This window comes from Clarias gariepinus, chromosome 8 (assembly GCF_024256425.1).
Source record: "Clarias gariepinus isolate MV-2021 ecotype Netherlands chromosome 8, CGAR_prim_01v2, whole genome shotgun sequence".
Taxonomy (NCBI): domain Eukaryota; kingdom Metazoa; phylum Chordata; class Actinopteri; order Siluriformes; family Clariidae; genus Clarias; species Clarias gariepinus.
In genome coordinates, this window is record NC_071107.1 from 14,279,561 (window position 1) to 14,302,375 (window position 22,815).

General features: G+C 36.7%; 1 protein-coding gene across 3 annotated transcripts in view; it reads right to left on the reverse strand.

Annotated features, from left to right (window-relative positions):
- Positions 1-15: 15 nt before the first annotated feature.
- slka (STE20-like kinase a) overlaps positions 16-22,815 on the reverse strand; it is a 28,585-nt gene continuing 5,785 nt past the window's right edge. Inside the window, exons 2-19 of one of the 3 annotated variants that reach the window (XM_053502457.1) lie at positions 21,448-21,612; positions 20,098-20,146; positions 19,109-19,258; positions 18,827-18,899; positions 18,431-18,625; positions 18,025-18,106; positions 16,986-17,114; positions 15,730-16,878; positions 15,517-15,647; positions 14,456-14,579; positions 13,912-14,091; positions 8,508-8,579; positions 6,329-6,458; positions 4,060-4,184; positions 3,392-3,580; positions 3,171-3,296; positions 2,059-2,172; positions 16-1,922 (exon numbers count right to left, since the gene is read on the reverse strand). In XM_053502457.1, the coding sequence (XP_053358432.1) occupies positions 1,776-1,922; positions 2,059-2,172; positions 3,171-3,296; positions 3,392-3,580; positions 4,060-4,184; positions 6,329-6,458; positions 8,508-8,579; positions 13,912-14,091; positions 14,456-14,579; positions 15,517-15,647; positions 15,730-16,878; positions 16,986-17,114; positions 18,025-18,106; positions 18,431-18,625; positions 18,827-18,899; positions 19,109-19,258; positions 20,098-20,146; positions 21,448-21,612 (3,330 nt within the window). In that variant the 3' untranslated portion in view covers positions 16-1,775. Of the gene's footprint in view, positions 1,923-2,058; positions 2,173-3,170; positions 3,297-3,391; positions 3,581-4,059; positions 4,185-6,328; positions 6,459-8,507; positions 8,580-9,694; positions 9,788-13,911; positions 14,092-14,455; positions 14,580-15,516; positions 15,648-15,729; positions 16,879-16,985; positions 17,115-18,024; positions 18,107-18,430; positions 18,626-18,826; positions 18,900-19,108; positions 19,259-20,097; positions 20,147-21,447; positions 21,613-22,815 lie in introns of all 3 variants that reach the window. The other 2 variants (XM_053502456.1, XM_053502458.1) reach the window with 2 other exon arrangements.

Genomic DNA, 22,815 nt, shown 5'->3' on the forward strand with positions numbered 1-22,815 from the left:
CAAAAAATAAATTGATAAAATACAATGGTAAGATTTTATTTACAGCATAATACCAGCTATTCAGTATCTCAGCCAAATCAATTTCAAAAATGCTTTAAACATACCACCAAAGTGCCACAAGTTTTAAATTCTACTGTCCAGTAAAATAAAATTATCTAGATAACTTGGTGCTATCCAGTGGCAAAAATCCTGTTGTGTGGCTCTAGGTATCCAACAGAAGCCTATATTAGCACAATGGTACTTCAAGAGAGTCCAAAGAGCTCCAGTTCTTAGTCAAATCCAGCATTCAGGATTTCAGCATGCAAGAGTAGTATGGACACATACCGTATGCCAGCACTGTAAATGTTGCACAGAAAATGCACTAAATATGTATTTGACAAAATATCATTAAAAAAAAGAAAATCAAATAAGCACAAAAAACACAGTTTCTCAGCTGATGTTCTTCTACAGCTAAATGTCTGGTACCAGCTGTAAGTTGGACACAGGGCATGCTGGGAACTCATTTTGCCATCACTTTCCCCTGTTGCTAAGCAGTAAACCATCTAAAGCAACCTGCCTGGCTTCTAAAATGGGAGGAGCCATGTCAAGATTGCATGACATAATTTGAAATGACGCAGGATTAGGCCAAATAAGCATAAGCCGCATAGCAAAATGTATGCACTAATTGCATTCTTATGTGACAGAAATAGATACAAAGTAACAGTTTAAATAAAAAAAACTTTTTGACAGAGGAAGGGAATGACTATTCTCATACTGCTGTACATCCAATTACCTAGGCATCCCCATTATTAAAGAGTACCACAGTAACATGTGCAAGTTTACACTTCTATATAATTAATTCTTCATTAAGAAAGCACTGGACATGACATACAGGTACTTATACAATCCCTCTTCTCTTACTTCATCAAAAATGAGAAACAAGATTCTCAGGTAACCTGCAACCTCATGTTTCCTTTTGAGTTCAACACAAGTAACCCACTTCCTCTCGTATATTTAGAATTTGCAAAGCTACTACTTAAGACAGGTTTAAACTTATAACACATAAGATGTTTCTGATCTTCCACAACATCTAGTAGTATAATGTGCTTTTATAACAGCATATAGAGGGGAAAGTCATGAACTTTTTACCTCTCCTCGGTTCAGGTTGTTGTAAGGTCTAATGTTTATTCTACTGTTACAACAGGGCATAACATTGCATTTGCTGAAACACCATAGAAATAATACGAGACTGAAGACTCCTGAACAGTGGTAAACATTGAAAAGCAATGAGATAAAAATTGCAGCTCAATTTGATACAAGTCATACATGTGTGCATCATATACATGCACGTGCATCTGCACACATGCAGGGTTGTCGGTTTTCTACAGTTTAATCGATTCTGGGGAAACAATGCAATATGTGACAATAATTAAAGCAAAAATCATAGACTATGTATAGGCTTCAGCCATCTAATGCTTGGATCCAAGAATAAATTTCTCCAAGTAAAGAGGATCTAGGTCTAATCTCTGCTAATGCCATGTTCATTCAAATCTCCCAGCAGACTAAAACAGAAATAAAATGTTAATCCATTGGATTCATAGTTTAACAGTGGGTAATTTACTAATTAACTCGTTTTCCATTGCTGCAATGCTGTTTAGTTTGTTCTATATTCAAGTGAATTTTATTAACTTCAGTCCAATGTTACTCCTGTCAAATACAGTGGAAGTTCAGACAGAGAAGGAGCACCAGGCTGATATTTCACCTACAGAGCCTTCTACTGTCTCATGTGATCTGGGTTATGAACCAGAGGAATGTACACTAGGAATAGGGTAAAACTTTGAAACTCTGCTTTGGGCAGTGGGGTTCAGGCACTCCGATTCCCCACTCATTTTAAAGAAGACCTCCTGTTCTTGAATTTTCCGGGTAAATTCATCTTCAAGCGCCTGGGGAATACAAGTAAAGTACCACATGCTCATTATTCCAAAACGTACCAAAGGATTAATATATTATTTTTCTAAAAAGAAAGTGTATTTTAACACCATCTGACCAAATAACCATTAATTCCTAGATTTGCAGTACCTTCTTCCTGGGACGAAGTTTCTCTCTCCAGTCTTTAAGCTCTTGACTGTGCTCCTCATCCAGCTCCTTCAGCTTCTGAGTCTCATGCTCAATTAGTAAATGACATTTCTCATTCTAGAAGAGCAAATTAAAGTTGATCAGTTTAAGTTTTGTACAAGTTAAGTCACTTAATTTTGTACATGTAGACGGATTCTGTGAATATTTATCTGATTCTGGTAATAATTCTTGATGCACACATAGGAATAGGGCTGGGTATCAAACTCTGACATCTAAGGTGTATATATGTGATCATAGTGATTTTGACTGTGGCATGATTAATGCGCATCAAACCAAAAATCTTCAAACCAGCCCTTCGAGCACAAAAAGTCTCTAGAATTTACTCGGGATGGCGCAATAAAGGAAAAAACATTGTGTTTCTTTTCATGATAATGGAAATGCCGGAGGTCAACCGAGAAGAGCTAAACTGAATTAAGTTCAGATAATTTCATACTTCCATAGTGAGCAGAAAAGCAACTCAGAATACTCCACATTTAACCTTGAGGCAGATGGGCTACAGGAAGATCACTCCTTGTCAGCCAGGAGCACTGAAGCCGAGCCTGCAGTAGGCAAAGGTTCACAAAACTCCAGATTTCACGAAAAAATATAATCTGATCTAATAAATCTTAATATATGCTGAAGCACACAGATGGTAAAACAGAATGAGAAACCAAAAGCATCAATCAATTCATGGATCAAACCTGCCTTTTTGCAACAGTTTAGGCTGGTAGAGATTTAAGCCAGTAATCATTGCTAAAATATCATAGCCCATTTGAGTACCGTTGCTGACCTGCGCATCCCTTGATGCACGCAATTTACTATCTTCTAATGGCTACTTCCAGCATGATAATCCAGCATGATGCACCATGTAAAAGCTAAATTCATTCTAATCTGCTTTCAACTATGTGGCAAGTTCAATGTTTATCAGTGGCCTTCCCAGTACACTTTTTTAGAATGTTTTAGAATGGGAGAGACCTAGAAAAAAAAAAGAAGCAAATTGGTGTATACAATAACCAATACGGTTAATGTTTACCCAGTCATCGTCTTAGTTTCCTCCAAATTGGGTGTGTATATACCTGTAGCTGCTGAAGCTCTCTGATGTTTGAGTCACACTGAAGCTGAAGGTCTCTCATCTGGTTCTCATGCTTCTGGTGCTGATGAAGCCGCTCATTCTTCTGCCTCTTATCTTCCTGTGCAGCAAACTAACCCAGAGAACAAAGTGTAAGAAAATAAACTGCTCCTGTGTACTTAGCATACAACTTTGTATAAATATTTCTTTAAACAATTTGTGTATTACCTGCTTAATTTTCTCTCTGTCCTGCTCTGGAGTTCCTGTGCCAGCGATGCGCAGGCTTTTCTTAAACATGGCCATACGAGTCTTTGCATCACTGCGCTGGATCTTTGGTAGTCGGCCCCTCTCCTGAGCCTGTCTGTTTTTCATCTCTTCTATCAGGCGCTGGTTATAACCTTGCATTTGCTCCATTTCCTATTATTTAAACACGTTAGAACAGGGACGTCAGTGGTCAAACAAAAACCAAAATGCATTAACAGCCACTAAACTAGTAGCAAAATTATAGCTGTTTTGCTCACAGCCTAAATGCTGGATGGTTGTGTGGTTTATGCAGTTCATAAATGTACTAATTATGGGACTTGGCTAGCTAGTTGAATTTATAACATTTACAAACATTTCCAGAAAATCTGTAGAAATTTTTGTAACTAAAAAAAAAAAGTGCTTGCCATACAGATAAAGGAAAATTATACAACAGGCAAAAACACAAGACTGAGCTAGATGCCCTGCAAGCTATTTATAAATGTAAGCTGAACACTGATTTACCCTGTAGGTATGAATGATTTTGAATTATAGACACCTCTAAAATCAAGTCATTTCCTTAAGAACTACCAAAATTAAACGCAAATAAATTTTCACTATTTAAATTTTGTAGATGTCTGCTTAAAATCCCCCACCTTGTCATGTCTCTTTAGGAGCTGATGTCTCTGCATGAAGTATTGATCTTTCAGCTGCTGCTTCAGCAACTGGTGTTTCTCCTGCAGGTGGCGCTCCTCTAACTCCCACATGGCTGCCTCACGTGCTGTGTGCATAACGTATAACATTATATATATATGAGAGAGAGAGAGAGAGAGAGAGAGAGAGAGAGAGAGAGAGAGAGTGAGTGATGAGTAGACTAAAATCAACAGAAATAGAATAGACAAACAATGCAGTTTCAGCCGTAAAAGAAAACAGGCAGTGTCCAGTACCAGACATGTCAATAGATAGTTTTCATTGTTATGCTGATGATACACAGTTATATGTCTCAGCAAAACCTGATGAGAAAAAACAGCTTACTAAAATTGAGCAATGTGTGCAGGACATAAGAAATTGGATGCTAACTAACTTCCTTCTGCTAAATCCGGATAAGACAGAAGTTCTAGTCATAGGACCGCATACAGCTAGGAGTAAAATTTTAGATCATACCGTAACTTTAGATGGCCTTTCTGTTCCATCAAATGCAACAGTGAAAGACCTTGGTGTGATTATTGATTCCAGCCTTTCATTTGAAGCACATGTAGATAATATTACCAGGATAGCATTCTTTCACCTCAGAAATATTGCCAGAATAAGAAATTTATTGTCGCTAAACGACGCAGAAAAACTAGTTCATGCTTTTATCACCTCTAGGTTGGACTATTGTAATGCCTTACTGTCTGGTTGTTCAGCTAGATGCATAAATAAGCTTCAGCTAGTCCAAAATGCAGCAGCGAGAGTCCTCACCAGAACCAGAAGATATGAGCACATCACCCCTATCTTATCTTCACTCCATTGGCTCCCTGTGAAATTTCGCATTGATTTTAAAATACTACTCTTGACATATAAAGCATTAAATGGTCTCGCGCCGCAGTACCTGAGCGAACTGCTAGTGTCTTACGATCCGCCACGCCTACTTCGATCAAAGGATGCAGGCTGCTTGTCAGTACCGCGTATTATGAAAAATACAGCTGGGGGCAGAGCTTTTTCTTACAAAGCCCCAAAGTTATGGAATAGTCTTCCAAATAGTGTTCGGGACTCAGACACAGTCTCAGTGTTTAAGTCCAGGCTAAAAACCTATTTATTTAGCCGAGCATTTTTATAAATAGATTTGCCATAGGTAAAGGAGCAGATCTGGGGGACTCATGGACGTAGAGTATTATGGTAAACTGGTATGTTTGGATGCTGTCTTCCTCACTCACCATACCTAACTGCCATCTCTCCTCTTCTTCTCTTTCCCCCCCTCTTTCTTTTTCCTCTCTCCTCCTGTCCCCCCCTTTCACTCTTTCTCTCTCTCTCTGTCGAGCTACACATGTCGTTCCTGAGCTGCCAGTGATCCAGACTCCCTCTGCCCTCCGGACCTGTCTGACCCATCCTGGTGCCCCGCTTCTGGCTGAAGATCTCGTCACATGGATGCCCCGTGTGTCTCTCTGGGATGCGTCTGGTGTCTGGGAATGATTCTCTCTACCTAGAAAATGGTTCTGGCCTTGACTGGTGTTGGCAACTGTTTCTCTGGGGACTTGACAGTTCGATAGTTCATGACTGGAACTTCTTACAAGTCTACCTGGGTCTTCAATAACTACCTGGACTCCATATTAACATCAATTAACATCAGCTATTATAGCTGAACTGCCTCCCACCCTACACACTGTATAAATGCAGATCATTTACTGCTTTTTGTTTCACCCAAATGAGGATGGGTTCCCTGTTGAGTCTGGTTCCTCTCAAGGTTTCTTCCTCTTACCATCTCAGGGAGTTTTTCCTTGCCACTGTCGCCCTCGGCTTGCTCACCAGGGACAAACTGACCATTTTGATTCATACAAATTCACATTTCATACAAACCTAAATAATTCTTTTGACTATGTAAAGCTGCTTTGCGGCAATGAAAATTGCTAAAAGCGCTATACAAATAAAATTGAATTGAATAGAATAGTCACTGCATCATGCTCCCGGCAGTGTCTGACTCATTGTGGAGAAACACTTGCCAACCCATTTGTGTCACAACCCACAAGGCCCAACCCTGGTCCTTATAAAGTTCAAAACATCATGGGCTGAACAAACTGATACCTTGGATTTGTTGTTATTGACCCTAATGTGAAAATATTGATAATGTGATCTATTTTATCACACTGAATGATTGAAAGGGTATTACCATTTTGCTATAAAAATCTGACATAATATGCAACAGCCAATTAATCAAAAATATCTGACCTCTCATAAGCTGCTGCTTATGGTTGAGACAATCTCGTTCTATGGTGGCGATCTCCAGTTTGTGCTGCTGGATGATCTTCTTTAAAGCACTGTCCAGCTCCTGCTGTTGCTTTTGCAGAAACTCCTGCTCCTGTGGCAAGGATTAAGTGAGAGACAAAAGAAAACGCAAAAACAAAAAAAAAAAACATAGCATCAAGTTATACATTAAACTGCAGAGTGCCAAACTGCAAGGCTGCACAACCATTAGCAAACTGTCACAAAACATTTCACAAAAAAAAAAAAAAAAAACAGGTAAACAGTAGCACAGAAGATAGTACTTTTGAAAAAGCATGGAGAAAAGTCAAACAAATTTACTAACAGTAATAAATGTCTTGTAACAAGACAACATTTACATCTCATGGAGAGGGGAAAAACAAATGGTAAAGTCACATACAGATGAATGAAGCAGAGGAAAAACATCTAAACATATTGTAAAAGTTTTAACCAGGGCTCAGAGAATAAACGTTTTCAAAAATGTTAAGTCTGCACTCACCACAACCAATATTTTAGTATTTCTATTCTTGGTTTTTTCTACACCTAAATAACTTTTCTTAAATAATTTGAATAGATAACTAAACTGACTGCATTATTTTATGTTTACCTAATATTTTAAACTGTTTTATTTTTATTTTAAATTGAATTTGTATTTATTTTAATTAGTTTAGTTACATTTTATTAGTTTATAAGTTTAATTGCAAACTGTTTTTATTTAAAATCAAATTTTAAATTTTTAACCAAAAAGTTTTATTGCTATTATTTTCTATTTCATTTTATGATTATTTTCTTTTACTTTATGTAAAGCACTTTGAATTACCATTGTGTATGAAATGTGCTATACAAATAAACTTGCCTTGCCTAAATTGAATTATTTTCTGTAATATAGTTTTACAAAATCTGTATATGGGTGCAATATATAAATGATAAATATATAAATAATGGGTTTGAAAAGCTATTTTGACCCAGCACCTGTGTTTGCATTGAAACAGACAGGTCCAAACACACACACACACACACACACACACACACGTACACACACACACACACACACGTACACACACGTACACACACGTACACACACGTACACACACGTACACACACGTACACACACGTACACACACGTACACACAAATTTACTGTTTACACTCAAACTAATCTAGCTATTAAACAATTCACAATAATTTGCCACAAACTGTTAATATAAGACAAAATGCAGAGTTATGAAATCATCCAATGTACTGTATGATGTGAACTTAAAACATCCCAGAGTTTAGGGGCAAGTTATAAAGTTACATTACACAAATCAGGGGGGGGGGGGGGACTATTGGCCAGTGACAAACATTTTAAACATGCGCAAGAAATAAGAATGACTTTTTCTTTTTTTGTTTTTCAGAATGGTTCTGAGCCCTGGATAAAATAGAAGTGTATAATAAAATAAAGTATAGAATTCAACACGAGTAGTTAATCTGATGTTACCATTCTTATAAAATCATTTACCTAAATATAACTCGTTTACCTACACACTTCACCAAACATTACATTGAAAAGTACATACTACCATTTGAGAATGTTTTAGCATGGTTACCACGGTTATGATCAGCTTTTCCATTTGTGAACACAGAGCCCAGTGGCACAGATAAAAACAGTGAGCGTGAAATATACAGAAACTCGAGTACATTTAGAGTAAATAACAGAGCACAGTATGTTGTGTTCAAAGAGAAACACTGCACCATAACACAACAGCAAAAGCACTCCAAAAAACACTAGCACCACCCAGCTCACATGTGCCGACTCCATCCTAATGCAATACTGTGACAATACCAGTCAAAATTCATGTGCAAATGTGCAACGCAAACCAGTTAGGTTGCCGATTAGGGTGTGGAGCAAGATGACGATGCTGTGCTTTCAGCAAGGCGAACATACATTACTACTCATTAACTGCTTATTGCAAATATCACTACCAGAGTCAAAAATATTATATATAATAGAAATCATTAAATGCATGTAGTTTTGTAGTGGCCAGTACATCAGGGATGCAAGTAAAAAAAAAATGACCACCTTGATCGAGACACTTAAATGTTAAAACGTAGGCAGGCACATTTGAGCAGGGTGTAGAAGGGGGAAAAGAAGGGGCAAAACTTACATCCTGCATCTGAGCGTTGAACAGAGCACATGAGGACAACTGAAAAGACTGTATCATAACCTGGGCCACACCCTGTGGAGCGAAACACAGTGCACTCTACCACGTCAGGGACAAGTCACTCACACTGGTGGAATGTTCCCACCCTCTAAAACGCACTCACGCACCATCCACTTACTTCAGATTCTCACTCTCGCTTTCTCAGCTGCTGGAAGCTTAAGGTTCTGGGTTAGGAATGCAAAACTGTCAAGCAGGCAGGAAGCAGTGAACACAGATTCTCAGGGCTAACAGAGAAAAGGTTTGTTAAGCAATAAATGAGTTTAAACGTGAGCAGGTGATCTCCAGGCTGTTCCATTATTAATTCGTTGTCCTTCACATGCATGTGGGTTTGAAGTAAAAAAGAAAAGCTAAAAAATAATGGCATTTTAAATTAGTCTGGGAAAAGAAGAGGCTTTATAAAGTATTATCTTAACATGCATAAATATAAAAACAAGGTGCATTGATGGTGCAGTCGATTTTTGTTTTCGGATGCCCTCATACAGTACCTATTGTAAGTTCTTGCTCTCACTCTTCGTTATGTTTTCAAGATCATACCTAATAATCAATCGCTGCCTGCCAAGCTTCAAGTTACTCCTGTTACTCCTGAGTGTGGATGATGCATCACATAACACACCAATGATGGCGGTAAAGATTTTTTTCCTTGTATAGCTTATTGAGTGCAATTGCTAAGAAAACACTGTACTTAAGTCTCAATCATTTATATATACTTATTATATATACTATTATATACAGATATATAAAAAAAATGCTTTATAAACGCCCATCCGGAGGAGTCACCCAGAGAAGGGCGGGCTACCTTTTGAGTCATATTCCTCTCAAAGTTTCTTCATGCCACCCTCAAGAGCTTTTCCTTGCTAATTGACAGTGTCCAGTGTTAAAAGCACTATACAAATTAAATGTAACTAAATAGAAGCTTTCTGTTCTTTGTTTAAATGAAGAAACTAGTGAGCTAGTGAGTAACAATCACAAAAAGTGTCTTTGGCCTTTGTTACCACTGAATCCTCTAAAAAAATTGCCTTTTAAAGCTTGCTAATTGCTGGAGTTAAAAGCATGTTCTGTGTTGCTTGTATAAAAACAGCTGTGTCCACGTATAAACTGTTGTAATGATCATGTGAAATACGAATCTTTACCTCTTCTTGTTGAACAACAACGAGGTCTTCCTTTAAGCGTTTCGAGAGCTCTTTTCTCATATGTTTCGGGGACATGCCGATCTCCAGTTTGACCTACAGTGTACGAGTATGCAGATGGTTGGGAGTTTTGCTGTGCTGAGCACTGAGCACAGCTAATATTATGTATTAGTGACATGCAATAAGTCATGCAATAAAGTTTACCAGTGTGAAGATTAGTACCCCTGAAACGCTAACCAGAATCGAGCAGCTTATGGATGATTTAGTGCAGATTTATATTTGAATGGTCCCAGAAACCCTAAGAATCTGTTCTCTGACTGGCAAGAGGAATCTGTTAATGAAAAATGTATTAGATACCAGAGGATGTATAAATCAGACACCTTGGTAGAAATCAGAGGAGTAGCAGAAACAGAAAAAAAGAATTTAAAAATAAGATTTTATAAGTATTGTTTAATCATTACCCCTGATTATATTATTGAAAACACACTTATATAAATCTCTAAAAATGATGCACACTGCAAAAAAAAACCTAAATTCTATTCCTTATAAATACTAAAGAGTAAAGAGGGAGTGGTACTCAGTTGAAACTAGGAGATTTTGCACCTAGAACCTGAACGCATCTCTGCACTTTAACTGACAAGATAATCATCCACTGACATGGATTAACTGCTGCCGGTTATTCTAGAACATAACCAGTCAAGTAAGATGCAGCTTGTCTTCACTCAGGAAAATGAGCTGCTACAGCATGTGAAATATGGGAGTATGCTACAGGGTCTATTGGTAGAAAGTAGTCTAGGGTTATAAAATTCAATCCCCCCCAATCATACAATAAATTTTAGTGTGCACCATGCTAGAGATTATAATACATTTTAAAGAAAACTATTATCTATTATAAGTATAAAAGTAGCAAAGGGAAAAAGCATTTTACTATTAATCCATGACCCAGCTGAAGCCCTCCACCACAGCACCAAGTCCCACACTTGCACATTCACACAAACATCATTAGTAATATTTACACATTAATATGTACAATCAATATTAATATATTAATAACTACACAAATGTAAACAAGACATCTATTAAAAATGACAAAGTTAACAATACATGGTAAACATTTAAAATACTGCATACAGTTGGAATGAAAAGCTTAAAGCTTACATCATCATCTACAATAATCAGTAGGTATGAAATACCACCACAGCTGGACATGATGCATTACAGTTAACTGCCAAATCTGAGTGATTAGAGATGGCCATGCAGATGGAAAGGGAGTTAAAATACAGGTAGTCCCCGAGTTCCGTTCCAGGAGCACATTCGCAAGTCATATTGCGAAGTCGGGGACAAAGTGAGTCTTGAATAATTCCATCTCAAATCGACCAATGAAAGAGAAAATTTCCACCATCACTTCTTAGATTTTGCAGATTTTTTCACCAATTGTTGGTATTGCCATGAAAATAAAAAAACCCAATTTTTTTGTCCCAACTCCCACTCGTTAAAAAACGGCAGCCATCTCAATTTTTGGCCTCAAAGTGCTTCAAGACATGCCACGCCCCTTTTTGAAATCCTCTTTTCCTTGATTACTCACTTGCTATATGTCATATGGAGATGAAACTGGGTATATTTATGTTTTTTAATGTAGATTCAGATTCAAACAGAACTTGATTATCCCCTGTGATTATGAAGATATTTCTAAAAAAATTTTTTTGGGGGGGTACCCCTTTTCGACCCCCCCAGAACCCAAGGTCTGCATGTATATATGTTACTCAAAAGAAAGGGGGCTACTTCACATCACTTCATCTTGAAAATAAATAAAAACCAGGGGTGTGTTATGCCCTGTTTTATAGAAATCATCAAAAAATTAATTGTCCAGGTTTTGTAATTTGATACACATTTTATATACAGAGAATGTACATGGATCTACACAATAGGCCTTATCTACCAGTAAATGTGTCATTTTATGGTGGTACATGTAAGATACATGTATCACTGTCAAACAGTATCCTGTAACTGAACCATTCAGGTTCATACTGATCAGAAAGTTGAATTATCTCCAACCAACAATTATCTTCCTCGCACTCAAGGAACTTGGTGATTTTTTTCTTGGTACTTGGTGATCTTTTTCTTGGTACTAATTAAGTGCAGAAAAACAAAAGCAGGTGAGTATGTTTCATTTATGTTAATTTATTAACTGAAGCTTTCCAATGTAGTTTGTTATCTTAATCACAATCTGATTACAAAGACTTGACAAAGCTTGTCTGTTCTTTGGATTCTCGTGACTATATGTTGCACAGGTGTGAGCAGTGCCCCCCTAAATCAAAACTATCTGATTATCTTGATTAGGGCAGGGCAATATGGCCAAAAATATTTATCACAATATATATTTGAAAATTTGCAATAATGATATAACTGACAATATGATTGACACAAATACTTTACAATTCCAAAACTTTATTAGTGCAAAAAAAACATCAATTTAATTTCATTTAACAAGCAGCTGTTTGTATGTGCATTAAAGCTATATAAAATTTTAACAGTGCAAATGCAAATTCCACACCACTGAAGTTGCACCATTTTTACAAACCAATTCTGGTTCATCTGTTTTATTCAACGATCCACTAATGAAGTGCTATTGTTGTTCACAAGTTTATTAAGGTTCTCATGAATCCACTGAAAGTTCTTCTACCAAATTTAAATCATGTGCATTACTTCTCAGATGGTGCAGCCAGCCAGTACAAGAATTATAATTTTTTTTTACAAATTTTTGGAGGCATTTCCTATCAAAATAACTTTGGTAGCTACAAAGTGCATGTCTTTCCAACAATTGGTGAAAAAAAATCAGCAAAATCTGTGATCATGTGGTGGAATCCACTGGTTGATTTGAGATGGAATCACCCTCTTATAGACCTTTGACACAAATATATAATATAAAACAGACCAATCCACTTGACTAAATCTGGACGGCCCTCTTTCCAAAGTGCCTTTAAATCTTGATAAGGGGAATCCCAGACGCCATTTTTATTTAAAAAAATAATGGAAACTCCAATGATTCGTTCCACAACCGAAAAATATTTAAATAAAAATGATTAATAGAAAATATAAAGTAAACATAAAACTAATTAACCTGCACTTTACCTTTGAAAATAATCACTGGAAACGGAGAAAAGCAGGACAAGGGTTATTGTATAAGATGACTAACACGCGTACACAAACATGCATGCACGCACGCAAACGTTCACTTAATTCTACTTTAACTAAGTTTGCAATGCAAATTCCAGACACCTTTCCGTCAAAGTTTTCCACATTCTTGCACTGTGAACTGAGAATTTTCCCGAAATTAGGATTATTCACCATCAGGAGAGCTTTATAGGACAGCATTTTCTATCATCGTGCTCCCGGACTGATTCATTGAAACTGGTGAGGCCAACTCATTTCTCCGCGGTCCGTTCGTATCTCTGGAAATTCGTAACTTGAATGTTCGTCAGTCAGGGACTACCTGTATCAGCTTAATATGGCATGCATAACACCAGCGCATAAAAATTAATTAATTAATAAAAATAAAAAAAACACGGCTTACAAATTTATTCACACATCTTTTAAACTAAATTTTAGCATCATGCCAGGACAAAAAAAAAAAAACATGCAAAACTCAGATGGAAAACCACCAAAATATAAACTATACAAAAGGAGGAACTTTAAATATTATTCAGATAAAGGTAGGCACCATTTGCAAAGAGAAAACTTCCCCTTTAGATGATACCATGAAGAAACTATAAAGCAGGAAAATGAATGCTATGAAAAAAAAGGTTAGAATTGTTAACTGAGAAGCAGTTTATGTAAATAGTTTAGACTTTGAAGTTCCTTGTTAGACCAGAACAGAGCCTAAGTATGAACTGTGTTCACTACAGTGAACCAACATGTTGTCCCAGGCGAATAAAGTAAAAACAAAAAGGCAAACAGCAATTAATGTGCGAGATGACCTTAAAGACAGATTGAAAAGTAGCTGAAGGAAGCAGTCCCTATGATCTCAAACAAAGCTGCAAGGCCACATTTACTGTAAATCCCACCTATACAACTTTTATGACTGTCACACACCAAAATAAGAAATAAAAATAAAAAGTAGGAAAAGCTTATTTATGCAAAACAGCCCCTCCACCACACAAAAGCTGACCGATATGGCAATACATCAAAACATGGTAACAGAACTACTCTCTTCCACTTACCTCTTTCTTGCGATTCTTTAGCATGTTCTGGAACTTGGACAGCTCCTTGTCTTGCTCAGATTTGATCCTCTTAGCCTCATCCCTCAGACGATTGGTGTGGTCTTGTTCCATACGCTCAACACTCTGCTTCTGCTGCTTCTCTAGGTTCTCCACCTCTTGGTCATACTGACGCTTCTTTCCCTAAGACACAGAGGAGAGACATAGAGAGATATATATATATATAGAGAGAGAGAGCGCGAGCGAGACAGAGGTACCCACAACTAATGAAATACAGTAGCTTCCTGGTAGCCCAAGAAATTGCGACTCGGTGAGAGAAGCACTTCAAGAGATGACTGTAACTGAGCTCACTGAAAATACCTGATAGTGAACTAACCATTTAATATTTAGAAAAACAAAATAATTGTCTGTATGACATACCCTTACTCCCTCTGAGATTATTTGATATGTAAACACTGAATTCTATAGACTAAGGACTGACTATGGGTTAAGTTTTTTTGTAAATAATCCTGTTAATATGTACTATAAAAAATATGAAGGCACTAACAGTCATCTCCTGCTCAAAGCGCCGGAACAGTTGCTCCTTCTGCTGCTGCAGCTTGTTGGTGAGCTGTTGATGGGCTCTTTGTTCCTCCTTCTGTAACAGCCTTAGTTCACGCAGTTCCTGACGCCTACAGCAGGACCACGCAAGACATCATTTCACTTAACACAACAGAGTACAAGGCTAGAACAAGTCAAAACAATCCACATATACAAGATATGAAAAGTGCATCTTAGGGCACTTTCACTTATGAGGTAATTTTATTTATTTATTCATTTTAGTTAAACAAGAAAGAAATCAACACCTTTGCTTTGTTTGCTTTTTAAATTGTCCTGCATATAATCCAATAAAATTTAAAGAAGAAGTGAGTAATTTTAATCCAATAAACTTGGTAAAATTTAGCAATTAACTCAATTAAAAATATCTGACGTCCATAGATCGCTATGGATCTGTACTGGGAAACAAACAAAGCAGCACAAACTGCATACAACACTTCCTCAGCCAGGCAGAAATAGGTGGTGCTAAAGCTCAAACATGTTTCATATTAATATCATTCAACTAGTTCAGTTGTTAGAGCCCATCCCTGGCTGGTATGCAACTATTTTTTTTTTTTGCACATGGGGTTTGTGGTGTTACAAGGGTATCAGGGCAGGATAATTTGTTTAAGCACTAAAGGAAGGGTTTTATTAGTTTGTTTTTTCCCAATTTTCTTTATCATCATGTTTCACTGACTCCTCTTTTAATGGCTGCATGTATTGTAAAAATATTCCAGCTAAACATTAGCACATAAAGATAATGATATAAAATCTCTGGACAGAGCCACAATCAAATTTATGCAAAAATCTAGATCAATAATAAATGAACAAATCCACAATGGCAATATACTTAATGTGCTAAGTGCTTCTGGAAATGAAGCATCACATGAACTATAATCATCCATACAGAATCTTTGACAACATTCAGGTCTGTTCTACTCATACTTGGTAAATATGGATAAAAATAATGAAAATAACTCCCAGATTTTTAAAAACAGTGAACAAGATTAATAAAAACCACTAAAAAATTACCTTAAAAACCGCAGTTCTTCACTCTTGGTGTCATTATCAGTAACTATCTTTGAAGTGGTGACACTGACCTCCACACCATCCACCATAAACTTACGCGTCTTCTTCAGAGTCTTCTTATGATACTTAGCATCCTGCGCAAGTACAACCTCATGAACACAAACAATTTTACTGAACATGAATATTTTAAATCAGGTCACACTGTGATATTCTTACCTGTACAGAAACAGATCCTTCCTTACTTCTAGATAGAAAGCTGGAGATAGAAAGGTTCATGTCAATGCTGTTGGTGTCTGCTGCAGAGCTGCTCCCTGAATCAGAATCCTTCTCAATATCAGGTTTAATTGCCACAACTTTATTCTGGTCTCCCTCTTCCTCAGTAGCTGCTTCAAGGGATGCAGACTTTTCATGATTTGCTTCTGGGATTTTCTTATGCATATGGTCTAACTCATTATTTTCTCCATTAATAATGATGACAGATGACACATTCTTACTTTCACTCATAATTTTCCCTGTCTCGGCAGGAATATCTGACTCAGCTTTGTTTTCCACCAGTATGAAGTCCTTAGCATCTTCATCAGATTGAGGTTGCTCCTTTTCAGCCTCTGGTTGCAGCTTTTTATCTTCCACCTCCTCTTTCTTTTCCTCCTCTGCAGGCATATCGACACCAATTTCTTTTCCCACTTCCTCCTGTTGCACATCCATCTTCTTCTTTTCTGTCTCCCCATCAGCCTTAACCAAGTTCTTTGTCTTTTCTTTGTCATCCATGCTCACCTCACCCTGTTCAATAACAACTTCTCCCACGAGACTGTTCTGTGGTTTGGTTGCATCTACCGATTCAGTACATTCCTCAACTAAGTGTTTAGGCTTAATTTCCTCTTTTTCCTTAACTTGCTGATCTTTTTGTTTATCTGCCACTTTCTTTTCTTCCTCACAGCTCTCAGAAGGTTCATTTATCCTAATCTGCTCCTTCTCCTCCTCTCCTGTCTCTTCACTAACAGTCACGGTTTTCTGGACAGCATCTTCATGCGGCTCTGAAACTTCAGGAACCTTTTCCTCAGCAGCACTTTTAGACGTCTGGACTTCTTCCTGGCTTGACACGCTCTTGTCTCCAGCATGTGAGGCTTTAGGACTGAAGTCTGCCGTTTCAGCTGCCTTTCTGCTCACAACCTCAGAATGGTCAGGCTCACAGGAATCCACAACCACAGCTGAGCTCCGCTTACTGTCCTCAGCTGTTTGAGGTTTTGCTGGTGGCTCAGTTTTCTCAGTGACTGATTCCAGCATAGATGTATTCTCAGAAAGGTTTTCGTCATCCAAGCTGCCAGTGCTGATTTCAGACAGTGCACGTTTATGTCCCCGCCCATTCTGGATGCACAAATAAATGAGGATAAATTTGCTAATTCTAAATAAGATGGCATTAACATGGAATTAAATGCATAAAGCAGACTGTTAATGTTAATGCATACACATACCTGTGTGTCTGCCTCTTCTTCTTCCTCTTCTTCTTTGCCTTCCTCAAACTCCTCAAACACTTCTGCCTTAGCCTCAGCAATCAGCTCACGCAGGGGTTTGTTATCAGCTACACTTGAAACAAATGGATGCTGAAATCAAATATATAAAGGTAAATAAAGAGGAACCTTGGAATACGAGAATAATTCGTTCCGGAAATGGGCTCGTATTCCAAAACACTCGTTAAGCAAATTTAATTTTTCCATAAGAAATAATGAAAACTCAAATTATTCGTTTGACAGCTAAAAAAATAAATATATATACATACACACACACAAATATATAAATAAAAAAATAATTAATTAATACAAAATATAAAATAAAAATAAAACAAATTAACCTGCAATTTACCTTTAAAAAAAGGAAAAATAAATCCTGACAGATAAGTGTTTCCGTTTATGCGTGCAGGTGCTCTGGGTGTGTGCGTGTGTGTGCACGCACACACACACACATTAACGGAAAGACTGTTTTAATTGGAACATTCATTTCTAATGAAACTTATGAAACGCATACTAACGGAATCACTGCTGTGAAATTAAAAAATAAAAAATAAACCTGGACACTTGATCTTTGAAAAGAATCGTGACAGAGCAGAGTTTCTATGTAGGGCGTATGTAGAGAATTTGTGTATGGGAAGTCGAGAGGAGGAGAGGGGCTTTAAAGGTGTGTGTGTGTGTGAGAGAAAATGTGTGTGTGTGTGAGAGAGGATGAGTGAGTGTGTGAGTGAGTGTGTGTGTGTGTGTGAGACAACAGGCTGATACAGAGAAGGAGAGAGAAAATTGATCTTTACACTTTAATGAAACTTGCTTTTGCTTTATACGCGCAAACACACGTTATAAGACCCAGCAGGGGAGACGATTACCCAAAATTCCACAGCGCAAGAGAGAAAAAACATTGGCTCAGTTGTGATCATGTGACGCTCGGCGGCAAAACAAGAAGCGCATGCATGATACATGATACTTGGTACTCGTAAACCAAATGATTTTTTAACGGATACGTTACCTGCAAGAGCTGTGGTGCACTCCATCGGTGGTCTACATTCTTATCCAGAGCTTTCCTTAGGAAATCACTGAACTCCGGAGACCTGTTCAATCCAGCAAGGAATCCAATTAAAATGCATGACTCAAATTTAGAAAAACACAATCAAGTAAACTGTGTGCACTTTTAGGCTTCCCATATAAAGCTGCTAAACTGATTCATCATTGCTCATTCAACTGCTTGCTGCCTGCATAGATCAATAGATCAGATAATCACAGGTTCTTATTAAAAAAATAAATAAAGAAAAGAAAAAAGGCTAATGCAACAATAAATGTATATGCTTAAATTGTATTCTGCCTTACTTATAGCAAATTGATAAACGCAAAGCATATTAATATACACGTAATAAACTGTGACTCTTCAGCCATACCATCGAGAAGGCTGCATTAGCGTAGGGGGCTCAGACTTGGCTATTTTAAGCAGGACTCTCATTGGGTTCATCTCGTGATTGGGCGGCTCAATCTGTGCCAGCTCTATCAGTGTTATCCCAAGGGACCAGATGTCCGCTTTGTAGTCATATGGTCTGTCTTTTGATGTCTCACACATCACCACTTCGGGGGCCATCCTACAGACACAAAAAAAATGAAAAAAGATTAGCAGGTGACAACAGAACATAAAGAAATTAAAATAATATAAGAAGACTAATGTTATAGCAAAGTGCTTTATTGTTTTTTTTATGTTTTTTGTATTCTTGGAACTACCACTCATTTGTGGTATTCATATTCAACAATATTTCTTTTGGAGAATACAAGAACAGATGACTAACCAGTAAGGAGTCCCAATAAAAGAGTCTCTTCTTTGTAGAGTCCTAGTGTTTTTCGCAGACACTCCAAAGTCAGCTAAGTAAAGATATTGACTCAGATTAGAGATAACATACCTGAGGACCAGTAAACTAGAGGCAACAAGATTTCGATTGATTTGTTCAATAAACATTAACCGTAGCCTGGATGTCAAACGTAGTACATAAATTAATGTTTGCTCAGTGGAAATTTTTATGAAATTAAATGAATTATTAAAATGAACACAAATGACAAATGGAAAACCTTACCCAACTTGACATCACCGTCGGCTGAAAAGAGAATGTTTCCAGCTTTCAGGTCTCTGTGGATGATCTTATTCTCATGAAGATATGACAGTGCCTCTAGGGACTGTCTACACACCACACGAATCTGTGGCTCTGTCAGTGGCCGCTCCAGCTCTGGAAGAATTGAACAAGAGTTTTGTTTGTTCTAAATTTGGAGCCTCATTAGTGGCTTAAAGTCAATAAAAAAGTTGCAGAAAAGTAAGAGGCTATGTTTATTGTTAGTTGAATCTCCCCTTATAATAAACTGTTGCCCATGGGACTGCCATGTGAGGGAGCCATGACTAAGTCCTGAATGGAGGACTTGGTGAGTATGAGTAAGGGTTAGTAAATAGTTAAGAGGAAAACTAAAAAGAAAGGAAGAATAACACAAACTCTTAATCTTTATGATCTACAGGTAAAACCTATACTATTTTACTTATAACACATAGAGATAAAAACATAACACTAGAAAAAAAAAACAAATGCTCTTTGACTAACTGTACAATCGGGCATCTAATCTTTATACATTGTGTTCAAATAATGACCATTTGCAATACAAGTCAAACTTTAGACCCACAGAGAAATTACTTCATTTAAAAAAAAAACAAATAAAAAAAAAACACGATCCATTTACTGTGTGTAATTGTGTCAGCAATGCCTTTCAAAATGGTCTGTCTTTCCACTTTTCAAGTATAATCTGCTGCCAAAACATTTAGTGGAAAAACTGTGCAGAAGGCTTTAAAAACACATTCAAATAATACAGCAGAAGGCGACTGAATCGCAGTAACCACTCCTTGAAACCAGAACTGCAATAATTACATGCTTGGATCTCTTCAGTACAGAAACAGGTTTAGCCTACTGTGTGGCAGGGAGGTTCAGTGAAATGGGGCATCATTAAATTCCAAGTACAGTTTAAAAGATTTAATGGTCCCTTTTTTTTTACTCTAGTATGAAACAAAAACATTCAAACTCACCCAACATGACAGCATCAACTGCACCTCCAGCACAAAACTCAATAAGTATCTATAAACAGATGGAAGAGGAAAACAAACTTTATTACAAATTAAAATATTACATACACATCCTAGAACTAATTTATCTTGCCAGAAAAAAAAAATTGCAGTCACAAACTCACTACAAAACACTGAAACAATAACACTAAAAACAATAAAGAAACGCTGATTTTGACCCTGAATCAAACTAACTCCAAGACACTGTCAGGGAAAAGGCAAAATTTTATTCCAGATTAAATTTTTTTCCCGAATTCCAACAAATTCAGACATATCAGGCCTTCTGGTGATTCACTGAGACTGCTACTATTTATTTATACATCAATATGTAAAATTGTGGTCTTTGGCAATGTATACAATTGCAAAATGTGGTAAAAGCTTTGTAATTTAAACCACCATGTCATTCTGCTAAGGGGCTTTAAATGGTAGAAATAAAATCAATATAAATAGTATATAATGTTTCTTTAGTAGGAACCACAATGATGAGGAAAGGGGGGAAGTAATAGGCTGACTACTAACAAACAATTTAAAGATCAGGTAAATATCAGTTCTATTTTCTCTTAAATTCTTATACACAATTTGACAAACACCAATGACCAGCTGACAATAGTGTAGATTTTGCTCAAAGTTTAATTCATATTTTAAATTTCTCTCACAGATACTGCATGCTATGAAGAAGCATTTTTCAGTGCACTTTAAGCTTTTAACAGTTAAGTGGGTTGAAATCCTTCACCCAGATTTGGGTAAACATAACAGTGTTGATCGGAATCGTTGCATTAATCTCCTCTGATAAGTCTGCAAAAGCAAACTGGACCAGTGCATAATTAATTCATAAGCACGTTCTTTGCTTATTTGTAACGGTATATTATCCCCCCATATACACAGAGAATAAAGGGGGCGCCATCTGAAACCACCTGCCCCTGATTGCTTTAGGAGTTCTCTGGCAGAATGAAAAAGATCCAAACATGAATGTGTGGAAAACAGACTAAACCAAACCGAAAGGCCATCACTCATAAGGAGGGAATTAAGTAGCATACAACGTTTTTTAAATTGCAAATTCAGGAAACAGAAGAAGATAGCATGCTATGTGTACTTATTTGTTACTAAATGCCTGAGGGCTTCTGCATATGGAAAACTAAAATTCTCTGTTCTTACATCACATGTAAAATGGCTTCCCACTTCCTCAACATCTTGAAGCATGTGCATATTTATGCATTTCTTTATTGAGACATAACTTGTGCAAAAACCACTGCAACGATCTTTGGTAAGAACATTTAAAAAAAAAAAAAAAAAAAAAAGAGAGAAGCTACTTACCCATAACTTGCTGTCAAAGTAAAATGCATCAAGCAGTTTGACTATGTACTGATGGTCACAGGAAGCAAGGATATCTATCTCAACCATGTAGTCTTCCAGCTCCTCCTCTGTCTTGGTGTCAATCACTTTAGCAGCCGCAAGTATGCCTGTTTGCTTATTCTGAGCCTGAAACAAAACACATGCAAGATGGTTTAAAGGACTCAGAAAACACAAACAAGGTAAACAGTCACAACTGCTTAACAATATGAAATTTACAAAGAAAAAATAAGTGGTCTTAAAGAACAAAAAAAGAAACAAAACAGGTAATTAAACTTTTTAACTTATATTCTATAAGTTAATAGCATCTAGATCTTAGATACTACAAATATCTTTTCCATTATACCGTGATATAGATCTGTGTAATAGCAAATTTTGTTATTGGTTCAGAAGCTCACCAGAGATGAACTCATAAGCTGGTGGCTTATATACTTATGCCTTTATTTACCATGTATGCTTATGATCCTATACAGTATTTAAAAATCACTATTACTAAGGAACAGCCTACATGATTCAAAACTATATTTGTCTGGCCCAATGCTTCAGTTGTAATTTGAGTTAAATGCATAGTTAGTTTAGTTTTTATTATTTACTTTATAAGGGACAAAACATCAATTGGAAGTTTTGCTTCATCTGACCTACATATAATACATCCAGATCTTATCTAACATTTGATCTTAACATTTAAGTGAGCTGTAGAGTGTTCCACTGAAACTTAACAAGTGTAGTGCGTAAATGTGCCATGAACCAGAAATCTTATTTAAGTTTAAAACTCTATATTTACGTTAAATAGCCAAAATGTTTCATGTGGATAAGTGAAGAGGTTTTTTTTTTTTTTTTAAGCTACACTTTAAAGCTCTGAATGAATATGCATTATTTTTTTCCATAGCAGTTCTCAAAGATAAGGTATATTATATTTTATATTAATTTAACCTAAAAATAAAAAAAATAATAATTCTTAGATATCAAAATACAATTTATCTGGCATGGTTGCTAGAACTGTGAATCGTAGGCAGACAGTTGCCTCGATTAACTTTTTTGAGCATTGTATTTCTCAGTTTGATTCAATAGCACTGTCAAGTTCACTGTCTTATTTTACGCAGCTACATTTCCTAAAGTGGTTAAAGTATCAAAAATTATGTGAACAGTAAGTTTGGTTTTTTTCATGCCAATCTCAATTCCATGCCAATAGATGGCGGTATTGCACCAACTACACATGAACTCAAAAGAAGAAGAGATTCTCTTGCAAAATATGTGCAGAAGATGCAAGCGGTTTCTATTAAAAAATGTGAACTGATTCTAAATCAAAAACTGACCCAATGATTCAATTAT